Source organism: Nannospalax galili, unplaced genomic scaffold (assembly GCF_000622305.1).
Source record: "Nannospalax galili isolate Female #2095 unplaced genomic scaffold, S.galili_v1.0 scaffold39, whole genome shotgun sequence".
Classification (NCBI taxonomy): Eukaryota; Metazoa; Chordata; class Mammalia; order Rodentia; family Spalacidae; genus Nannospalax; species Nannospalax galili.
In genome coordinates, this window is record NW_008346683.1 from 6,863,621 (window position 1) to 6,875,586 (window position 11,966).

An 11,966-nucleotide genomic window follows, 5' to 3' on the forward strand; every position below is an offset into this window, starting at 1 on the left:
GTTCTTTGTGTATTCATTAAATTCACTGAATTCTTTTATCATATTTATAATTGTTCTTTTGAGTTCCACGTCATGCATTATCTCTAGGGGGTTCTCGTTGTACTCCTCTAGAGGACTATTGGTATTTGGTGGGGATATGTTATTTTGGTTTTTCATGTTATTATTTTTTCTCTGTGATTTTGACATATGAATTTCTTTTGTAGTTTCTGATTCTGTGTGAGACTCAAGCCTTCAAGTTTAGGTCTGCTTATTTTTGTAAACTTTATGTGTCTTTGTGGCTTATTTTTGGGGCATGAGACCTGATTCGTCTAAGCTTCCAGTTCTCTATTTTGATTTTATGTTGGGGTGGCCAGATTGCTTTTGTCTTCAGGAGTTCCCACAGAGGCCCAAGTCAGATGAAGATCAGTTGCTCTCAGGCTTTCTCCTAAGGTCTGGATCCCTCCAGGAAAGATTTTGGCCTCGGGTATTTCGGGGTTGGACTGGCTTGGGAGCCAGGCCCAGGAAAGATGCTGGTCTATGGCAGCTGGTTGCCATGCCACCCAGAGATGCAAAGGAAGATGGGGGTGGGAAGCAGCCCCAAAGGCTCCTGGGGACTGCACTGAAGAGTCTGGATACAAAGGATCAGGAAGAGGAAAGGTCAGCCCAGGCATCCAGGAAAGAGGCTGGCTGGTCATGCAGGGCCAGGGAAGTAGAGGGAGGTGAGGTCGGTGCCAGGCCCTGAGTGCTCCTGGGGACCCAAGAAGGAACTGGGTTGGTCTGGATGCAACGGATCAGGAAGCAGTGGTGGTTTCCCTGGTGTCTGGGGTGCCACGAGAAGGAATGGGACAGGACCCAGGCTAGGAGGAGACATGGGAGGGGGAGATGGGAGGGTGAACGAGGCGGGGGGAGTCAAGGTGCGGAAGTCCCGATGGACTTACCCCAGAGAGAGGCCTGCGGGTGGTGCAGGCCCAGGGAAGCAGAAGGAGGTGAGGGGCTGGCCAGGCCCAGAGTGCTTTTGGGGACCCCAGAAGGAACTGGATTGGTCTGGATGCAAAGGATCAGGAAGCAGTAGAGAGAGCCCTGTGGGTCAGAAAGAGTGAATCTTAGGAACTTAATATGTGCTGTTGACCAACGTGCACAAGCATGTGAAACTAAGTGATGTGTTGTAGGAGTACACAGAGTGAGAAAAGCAGGAAAAAGCAAGAGAGTGGAAAGCAACTAAAATTGCTCTGATGGGGAAGGCAGTTGATGGGAGGGGGGTTGCTGGGCCCTGCAAACGGGAAGTGAATCTCCTTTCCGTCCTCTTTTTTTAATTTGGTCTTTTTGAGATAGCGTCTCCCTGTAGCCCCAGCAGGCCTGGAACTCACTATGTAGACCAGGCTGTCCTGGAACTCACAGAGATTTGCCTGCCTCTGCCTCCTGAGTGTGTGTGTGTTTTGGGAGGGGGGGGGCGGATAGGGACTAAAGGCATGAGCCACCAGGCCCAACTAATCTCCTTTTCTTAAGGACACAGGGGTGTTTATGCTGTGATTCTTTACAGTCTGCATTTGCTTATAAATGTGTTTTTTCTATTCTTTAAATACTTGGAAGTATTTAAAATCTTAGAGGTATCACCTTTAGATTTTTAAATATTATTGACTCTTGACAGTGGAAAGAGGATTAAGATAGAAGTCCACAAGTACCTTTTTATGACATGAGACATGTTAGGTGGGTGTACTGGCAAGTACATAAAGAAATGATAGGAAAGATCTCACGTTCAGGAGGGATGGTGGATAATGAGGAACAAAGACTGTGAAACAATGGGCTGCGAAGTAGCCTTGAAACACAGGTTTGCCTTGCTGCAGCGTAGGGCACAGCAGCCCTGAAGAGATGTGGAAATGGAGGTGTGGAGTGGGAATAGAGATTCAAATGAAGGAGTTTATAGCAGAAAGCCTCAGTTGTCCCAAGGGAACAAACAGATTCATTTCCCTAGGACAGTGTTTCCTAATCCTTTTCATATCCTGGTGCATATAGAAAACCATAATGTTGGAGTAACATGCTAAGTTGAAGGAAACCACTTATAGCCATTCTAAGAATTTAGAGGATTGTCTCAATATATCTGTAACCCGTTTTAGGCATATGGGAAATAATGACCTAGGGGAGTATTTCTTAAACTTTTATTTTCATTATCATTTTGTGAAGAAGTAATTTGAAATAATTTTCCTTTGAGATGGCCATATAGGGACTAGAGAGATGGCTCAGCAGTTAACAGCACTGGCTGCTCTCACAGAAGGCCCGGGTTAGGTTCCCAGCACCCACACAGCAGCTGACAACTGTGCGTAACTGCAGTTCCAGGAGAGACAGCACCCTCTTCTGCCCTCTGTGGGCATTGCATACATATGGTGCACTTACATACTGCAGGCAAAACACTATACACATAAAATAAAAAATAATTGTATTTAAAAAGATGTCCATATAAATATTAATATATAGATACCCTGTGTATACATTTATGTACATTATGTATTACATAGTATAAAATTACATATATACACATTGTATGTATATAGTTATACTAAATGTATGTACATAGATATAAATGTGCTTTATACATAAAAGGAATATAGTTTTCTCCATCCCCAGGAGCCACTTTTTCCCTCATTAGGAATGCCTGACCTAGGGCGGGAAATATGAAGACTTGTCAATCATTAGCGAGCTTGCACATGGTCTGCTCATAAGAAAATGGTAAATGTGGTAGACTGGGGACTGGGAGTGAGCTGCATCTGCCCCTATTTAGATGAAAGGGCCTTCATATGTATTTGAGGAATATGAAATAATGGAAGACATATTTTCCCATCCTGTCTCATTTCTTAAAACTAAAGAGTAATTATTGCATGTGAATTCTGATAGGGAGCCAATACAGGAGGGTGATCTTGCAGGGGCCTGTGGAAGGGCTGCAAAACATAGTTCATACAGGAGATGCTGGGTCAGTTGTCAGGTCGGCTATGAGCATGATTTACTTTTTAAGGAAATGAACTTTTGAGGATATGCAAAAAGAATTCTTGGCAGAATTTGAAATATATTCTATGATGTGAGTACTAGACATTTACTGGAAACATACATTTCTGAATTTTTTTAAAAAAGCATAAAATTGAATTTTAAAGGAATCGTAGATGAATGTGCTGATAATTTCATTTTGGTTTAAGGTATTTTTACTAGTCATTGAGTTTATTCTAGGATAATCTACCTAAAATAAGGTCCTGTGGACATGGAAGAGTCTCACTAATTATTTAGTGTATTGACAAGCTGTTTCTACTGATGTTTTTAATTTATGTGAGACTATCTTTAGCTCCTTTCCACTACCTTTAATAATGCAATTAGTCTTTGGAGAATTTAAGTAATTTAAAAGCTGTGGTAATAACAAACTCTTAAAAGACACAGTGTATCGCACAGTACCAAGAAAGGATTCTTTGACATCAAAAAAAGCTAGTGCAAGGCAATAATTTTGCAGTAATTAAAAAATACAACCAGTGATCTTGGTGAGACCATGAAAGGTAACATGTGTTAGTTCCTTCACTAATTATGCTTTTTATTAAAACTTTTCTTCACTTTATCTCGAACAGTGTACTGGTGTGCTTCTAGAGTCTTAATTCATTTTATTTTTACTTTAGTGCAATTGTAATATTGGTTGTTTGTGTTTCCCAGCTTACAGTGTGAGACGAGAACACAGGGAGGAGGAAGGTGTTAAGATAGTCATTCTCACATATGTTTGTCTGTAATGTGGTTAACGGAATGATGAACAGCAGTTCTATAAAATTCTATCACAAATCTGTGGCTTTTCAAAGACAGCTTCCAGAAGTCACCAGTAGCACAGTTTCGGGGAAGTCACAGACAGATGGTCTTGGACCTAGTGGAGTATGCTGTCTGCATCCACCCTGGCTCACCCATGTCTGATAAAATCCCACATAGAACATTACACCAGGAGAATCCCCAGAGTAATGGAGATTAAAAAGAAGCTGCAGTCTGTACTCCTGAGGGGATGGCTGGTCTGAAAAATGTATCTGCAGCCTTTTGCTAAGTAAGATTCTTACTGCTGGGTTCTTCTCTTGGAGAGGTTGTGAGCAGAAATCCATGAGTTATTATGAGGCTGAATTTAATTGGCTTCTTCCTTTATTTTCCTCCACAATCTTTGTGAGAGCGCTTCAATTCTGTAGGACAAATGCTCTTCTTCCATTTATCGTGAGGCTTGTTGGTTTACTATAATGAGAGGAGTGAGTTATTGCCCTTCGGTGTGTATATACTGTTAGCAGGTGAATACCAATTCATGCTGGCAGCTTTGATGTTTACTTTCAGAACTGAGCTCAGATTAGAAAACTCCAGACAGACTTTAAAAGTAGTCATCATAAACTTCTAGTAGAAAATTTATTAAGTCGGAGTTTGGGGAGGTGGCTCAGTAAAGTGCTTGCTGTCCAAGTGTGAGGACTTGAGTTTGAATTGCCAGAACCCATATTAAATCTGGTTACAGTATTGTGTGTTGCAACCCGAGTGCCCTTAATGGAGAGGGAGGAGCAGAGACAGACTCCCTGGAAGCTTGTGAGCCAGCTACCCTGATGAACACAGTAGCAAGACAACAAAGAGTGGAAGACTAGGACAGACACCTGGGGTTGTCCTTTGACTTCCATATGTGCACTGCGTCACATACACACCCCCTCCACCAATGTTACACTCACATACATGGACATGTACATACAGCATACACACACAGAAAAGTAAATTCAGTAAGCCAAGAGAACTTAGTTTAAATTGTTATTTAAAATATAAATACCTATTGGTTTATTTTCTTAAAAAATATGTGAAATGAAAAGCAATACAGTTCCTGGATACTTTTTTTTTTCGGTCATTTTGAGACAGGGTTTCCTTGTAGTCTCAGCTTGCCTAGAACTTGCTATGTAGACCAGGCTGGCCTTGAACTCATAAAGATCTGCCTGCCTCTGTTTCCTGAGTGCTGGGCCTTTATTTTGGGGTGTGTGTGCATATGTGTGTATGTGAGTGTGCATGTGCCTTGGCGAGTGTGTGGAGGTCAAAGGACAACCTTCAGGGATCTGTTCTCTCTTTTCTCCTGTGGGATCTAGGGATCAAACTTGGGCTATCAGGCTTGCATGGCAAGCATTTGTACATATTGAACCATTCTCATTGGTCCTGAACTACATTTTAAATCACCGTGTTGGGTGTTTTCCCTCACCATGTAATCAGCACTGACCTCAGACTCACAGTTTTCCTGCTTCGGCCTCCCAGTGCCATGACTACAGTGTGCACCACCCTGGCTCAAGCATTTGTTTTCAGTGAATTTTTTTATTTACTAAATGATATGTGATAATGAAATTGTGGAGTTAAATTTAGCTTAAAATCAAGCTATAATTTTACATTTTAAAAATATAATAGTTGAATCACTTTATTTTTGGCCCAGTAACACACAAGATCACATTCTCTGCATAAAAAAGAGGTGAAGCATTCATTCTTTTTTGTTTTTCCATTTATATTTCTTATTACTAAAAGTATTAAGTTTTGGGGTTGGAGAGATGGCTCAGTGGTTAAGAACACTGGTGGTTCTTGCAGAAGACCCGAGTTCGAATCTCAGCACCCACATGGCAGCTAACAACTGTCCATAACTCCAGTCCCAGGGATCTGACAACCTCTTCTGACCTCTGCGGGCATTGCACATCACGGGTGCACTTAACCTACATGCAGACAATACATGCATACGCATAAAATAAAAACAGTAAATAAAAACAAGAATACAGTGAATGCCAAAACTTCATGAGATGTCAGGCAACACACAGTACATACTAATTTTGAATGGTCACTCGACTTGTACTTTTAAATGAAATCTTTAGTATTTTCAGATAAGCTGCTTAGATTTTGGAAGCTGCTAGTGCTGACTTTCTCCATTCTAACTGTTGCTGAGTTCTCCAAGTCATCTAAAAGCTGTCAAGAAAACCCATCTTCCAGCAACAGCCAGATAATACTGTTACAGAAGACAAGGTGGTCTTACCTCAGTTGCCTGTCTTGTTTACAGGAAACTGGGTTCTGCAGTGGCTGACAGCCCCTATCAGAAGACTGCTGCCTTCTGATTCTCTGTGATGCCACCAAAGTTGCTGACTCTTAGCCCCTGGTTCAGACATCCTCTCAGAATGGTTCTTACTCTTTGTATACAAAACTATCCCTCTCCAGTAGTTACACATTGTAGAGTGATGTTTTGACCCTTGACTAGCCTCATATCCGATAAAGCTGGGTTTGGTACAGCAGGCTTGGTTTAGTGGACTCTGATGTAAGAATAAATCTCCTAATGAATGTCACAGAATCCATCCCCATCATTAAGCAGTGTGTGACTAGATTCACTCTGATTCAGGTGGAGTCCCAATGCATGTATGATTTCCAGTTCTAACAATAGAACTAAATAGCTCTCCAAAGATGTACAAATGCCTAACAGGTACATGTAAAAAATGTTGGACATCACGAGTCACCAAGGAAATAAAAATCAAAACCACAGTGACCTAATAGGTCAGTCCACCAAGAGTGGATGTTATCAGAAAGATAAAGGATAATTTCTGGTGAGGATGTGGAAAAAAATGAGCCTTGTGCACCATTGGTGTAAATGTAAAGTAGCATCATCAGTGTGGAAAGGAGTGTGGAGATTCCCCAAAGGTTGAAATGAGTCCACAATACGGCAGTCCACTGCTGGGAAAATAGGGAAAGCAAATGAAATCAACATGTCAAAGACATTTGCCCTCTTTGTTTACTGCAGCACTATTCACAGAAGTTAGGAGAAGGAAACGTACTGGAATCCATCAATGAATGAAGACGATGTGGTCCATATATACAATGCTATACTGTCAGGGATAAAAGAGAATGAAGTCCTTTCACTTGTGACAGTGTAGATGAAATGAGATTATTATGCTGAGTGAAATAAGCTGGACACAGAAAGACAAGTGCTGTAGGATGTCAGTCAGTGAGGAATTTGGAAAGTCGATGTCATAGAAGTTGACAGTGCAATGGGGTTGACTTGAGAATGTGCACTGTGTATTTCAAAAAGTGGAAGAAAAGGTTTAAAAAAATATGTATTTCAGCTGAATGTGGTGGCACACACCTTTAATCCCAGCACTTGGGAGGCAGAGGTAGGCAGATCTCTGTGAGCTTGAGTCTAGCCTGGTCTACATAGTGAGTTCCAGGCCAGCTGGGGCTACAGAGAGACCCTGTCTCTAAAAGACCAAAAAAATGTGTATAAGTGTTTTGCCTGCATGTATGTAAAGTGTACCTGTGTGTGCAATGCCTGAGGAGGCTAGGAAAGGCATCTGATACTCTGGAACTGGAGTCATGGATGATTGGTTGTGAGCTACCATGTGGGTGTTGAAAGCTGAACCAGGTCCTCTGCAAGAGTAGTTAGTGCTTTTAACCACTGAGCCATCTCTTCGGCCCCAGGAACAGTTTATGTTTTCAACATAAATATGATAAATATTTGAAGATATAGACATGTTTAACTTGACTTAAACATTGCACAATGTATTAAAACATCCCATGGTAATCTACTGGTATGAACAATGGATCTTCATGGTCTGTTTCTTTGTTGAAAAGGATCTGGCCTATTTCCCAGGTTGGTTTTGGGCTCAAGTGATCCTCCCACCTCAGTCTCTAGGCTGTATCACCACACTCAGCCACGATGCTTGTATAGTTACACATCCACTAATTTTTTTTTCTTTTACATGTAAGAGTGTTTTGTTCACATGTATGCAAGTGCACCTGTGCATGCAATGCCTGTGGAGGCCAGAGGAGGCTGTTGGATCCCTTGGAACTGGAGTTACTGATGACTTTTAGCTGGCATGTGGGTTCTGGGAATCAAACTTGGGTCCTCTGGAAGAGCAGCCAGTGGTCTTAAATGCTAAGCAATCTCTACAGCACCTAGTCATTGAAATTTGTTAAAGTAAAAAACATTGTTCTGTATTTTTTAAAGATCTCCAGTTCTTTTAATTTTGTATTTCTTTTTTAAAAGATATTTTAAAACTGGGCGTTGAGGTGTATGATGTAATCCCAGCAGTTGGGTGGTGGAGACAGGAGAATAAGAAGTTGAAGGTTATTCTTGGCTAAATAGTAAATTTGATTGTTTGATTTTTATTTTTTATGTGTATGAGTGTATTGCCTACATGCATTTACGTGCACCTGTGTAGTGCAATACCCATGGAGATCAGAATAGGGTGTTGGATTCTCATATAACTGGAGTTATGGATGACTGTTAGCCACCATGTGGGTGCTGGGAATTGAATCCAGGTCCTCTGCAAGAGCATCCAGTGCTCTTAACCACTAAGACAATTCTCCAGCTCCTGATTTTTTATCTCTTTCAGAGTTCATTCTTCCAACTGGTACCCAAATGCAGGCATTTTTTTTTTTAGTATGGAAAAGTGAAATTGCTAGGCACATCACCTTTACTACTTAGTGCCAACCTGTTTTCTTTAGGGATTCTGAAAAATTTATACTTGTTTTTTTTGGCCCTGTTAGGAATCTGATGCTTGCCACTTTTGCTGAGCAAGTGCTCTACCTCTAAGATAGATCCAGTCCTACAATTTGTGCCCTGTCTAGATCTGTGTCAGAGTTTCTTGGTTCTATGTTATTATCAACAGCTGATGTGCCCAGGGTTAAGTTTTTGGCAGTCTTCGTGGGTATGAAGACTTTGCTTCTATTTGTGTTTCGCTGATAACCAATGGGGTTGAGTATCTTTTCCTAGGTTTACTAATAATTTAGATTAATTTCTTGTGTGTGTGTGTGTGTGTGTGTGTGTGTACATGAATGTGGCGTGTATGTGTGTTTATGTCCATGTGTGTATAAGGAAACCTGAAGAGGATGTTGGGTGTCCTGCTCTATCACTTTCTACCTTACTCTCTTGAGCTAAGGTCTGTCACTGAACCTGGGGCTGTACAGGTGGCCAGCAAACTCCAGGGATACACTTGTTGCCACTTCCCACCGAACGGGGGAATATAGGCATGTGCCCAACTTTGTACTTGGGTGTTGGGATTGGAACTTAGATCTTCATGTTTCTGCAGCAAGCACTTTTTCCCAGTGAGCCATTTCTCCAGCCCCTGGATTAACTTCTTTGGTGAATTATCCAAATCTTTTGTCCTTTTTTTTGCTTATCGTTTTGTTAGTCTTGTCCTTTGATAGTTGGATGTGCTGCAAAGATTTTCTTTAGTTTGTAGCCTAAAGTATCTTCTGTTGACCACAAGTTTTAAACTTTACTGTTTCTTTATATTTTTCAGTGTTTCTAATTTTTAAATTTTTAAGTGTTTTAAGTGTTTTGCCTGTGTGTGCACCATGTGCATGCAATACTTGTGGAGGCCAGAAGAGGGCATTGGACCCCCTGGAACTGGAGTTATGGATGGTTGTTAGCCACCCTGTAGGTGCTGGAAACTGAACCCAGGACCTCTGCAACAGCAGCCAGTACTCTTAACCCCTGAGCCATCTCTCTAGCCCCAGTTTTTCTAATTTGTTAAAGTGAGTATATATCCAGACATAATTACAGGAACCAGGATAATGAAAAGGTACCAGGGAGGTGAAGGAAAAGACAGAATCTGAAAGAGAAGAACAGTAGAAAATAGATGTTAATAAGGGAGATATGGATAAAAATGGGGTTATTTTAAGGGGCAGGAGGAGTGAGGGCTATATAAGGAAGCTTGGGGATAAAGGGAAAGAAGGAGCTCAAGAGAGGTGGGACCATAGGAGAAGGGTATTATTAAGGGAGAAATGGGAAAAATGGGGCACTTTAAATGGGGAAATCATGGTGGAAGGGTTAGACAATGAGAGAGATAAAGCCTACCTAGTTTTAAAAAAATCAGAGGGAATCATATTAGTCCAATAACCTATTGACAAATTATACACACAATTAGTTCAAGGAACAACTAGCTCAAGGAATATAATATATGTCTAGGCAAGGTTTATCTGAGAATGTTTGGTCTTTGCCCAAGCTTTATGTACATAGCAATGGTAATTAAAAGTATGGACTGGTGGAACTAACCTTCTTGGGTGTTTTAAGAGCCATGCTTTGAGGCCTATACTAATTTGGTCAGAGGGACATGAAGGGCAGTTTTTGCTCCTTGCCCTCCTATGCTGACTAAGTTCCAGAGGACTATGAGCATCTCTCAATCAATCAAGAAGATGCCCCACAGACATTGTCACAGGCTAGTCCTATGGAGGCAATTCCCCAATTGAGGCTCCCTCAACCCAGGTGTGTCAAGTTGATGCTAAAGCTGTCCAGCACACCTGGGATTGGGTTCTTGATTCATGTGAGGGAGGGATTGTATAGCACTGTGTCAGCAAATGGCAAGATCATGTCCAGTATGCTTGGTTCTCAAGTCTCTCAACCTACCTCAGTCTAGGTTTATGGAAAGTTTTGGCAAGTGAGCATGGCTTCCACATGTCTGGGACTCCAGCTTCTCTCACAGGCTACATGGCCCACACTCAACGTGGAAGAATTTGAAATCTGTGTTAGTTTTCTCCTCCTTGCTTGTATGGCTGCTGCCTTTTCTCACTCTGTAAAAGAAGGCTTTGAGTGTCCTGTCCAGGGCTGATTGTCCTTCAGAGGCCTTGGCATTGACTCTTCTGCTTCAGAGCCAATGAGATTTTTCTCGGTTGAAGATGCAATTTTCCTGAGTAATTTTATTCAGTGCTTTAGTTCAGTTTCTTTAGTAAGCTGAGAAAAGTACCAAGCCCTGTGGATTTGAATAAATCTAACTCATTTTTCCTTTCATTAAGATAATAAACATGAACATCTCATCACCTGATTTTGTATATTGATTACAAGAAGGCTTTTTAAAATTACTCATTCTGGTTGGTTTTCACATCAATTGGATTTGAAAAATAATGAAGGAATTTTTTTATAACAGTGATTTTGTAGAATAGCTACTTCAACATTAAAGAAATCTACATTTTAGAAAATATTTTGTTTTATTGGTCTAGAATGTGACACGAAGAGGCTGGGTTTGGGCTGAATTTGTAAAGTTGTTTAAAATACAAGGATAACTTGTTTGTTTTCCCCATGTTTCAGGTATTGGTGGCAATTTGGTGGCCATTCAGGCTAGCAGGATTTCTACCTACCTCCATTTACACAGCATCCCAGGAGAACTAGCTGACGAGCCCAAAGGTTGTTACTACCCATTTAGGACTTTTTTTGGTCCAGGTATGTGATTGTGGGGTTTTTGGTATGTGTTTCATGTCAGGAACTTCTGCTCTCTGAGATCTCAGGCACATTTGTGAAGTAGATGTTTTGTGAATGTACTGAGAGCTAGTGTCAGTGAATGGAAGGCCTTCAGTGCTGAGGATCCGGTGCCATTTTCTCTTTGAGTCCTTTGGAATATCTTGTTAGTCAAGGAAGAGAAACTATGTGCATACATACAAAGCATCAGTCATTTAGGACACAGGTGTACTTGTCCCCCTATATTAATCCTTTCTGACTTTTGGGGGTGGGTTTTTTGAGACAGGGTCTCCCTGTAGCCTGGAAAGGCCTGGAACTCACCATGTAGACCAGGCTGGCTCCATCTTACAGAGATCTGCCTGCCTGTGGCTCCAGAGTGCTGGGATTAAAGATGTGTGCCACCAGGCCCCAACTCTTTTTGAATTTTTAAGATGTAAATTCCTACCTCCTATTCTTATCATGCCATCCTCTGAAGGGGTTACTCAAATTGCCAATAGGGAATTAGGACACAGACCCTCTGGCTTCTTCCATACTGAACAGGGATGCAGGGTGAGGCAATTGGAGTACCCCTTCAGTGGGTCTATCTAAAAGACTCCCAAATTGCATAACTCTTATCTCAAGGGAGAAAAGAAAGTCTTTGACTCATAAATAGGAGATGTGAAGGAGAAGTAAAGGCAAGAGTAATTAGCATTACAGGTTCTAGACAGGGAACTAGAAAAAAGTCAGAACAGAACAATTTTCAAATGTTCATATGAGAGTCCATTGGAATTTC

At 41.3% G+C, this 11,966-nt stretch overlaps 1 protein-coding gene across 9 annotated transcripts in view; it reads left to right on the forward strand.

Moving 5' to 3' along the window:
• Nucleotides 1-11,966, forward strand: part of Slc41a2 (solute carrier family 41 member 2) — a 133,297-nt gene that overhangs the window by 79,139 nt on the left and 42,192 nt on the right. For all 9 annotated transcript variants that reach the window (XM_008843141.3, XM_029568333.1, XM_029568331.1 and 6 more), the window contains one exon: nt 11,048-11,179. In XM_008843141.3, the coding sequence (XP_008841363.1) occupies nt 11,048-11,179 (132 nt within the window). The remainder of the gene's footprint in view (nt 1-11,047; nt 11,180-11,966) is intronic.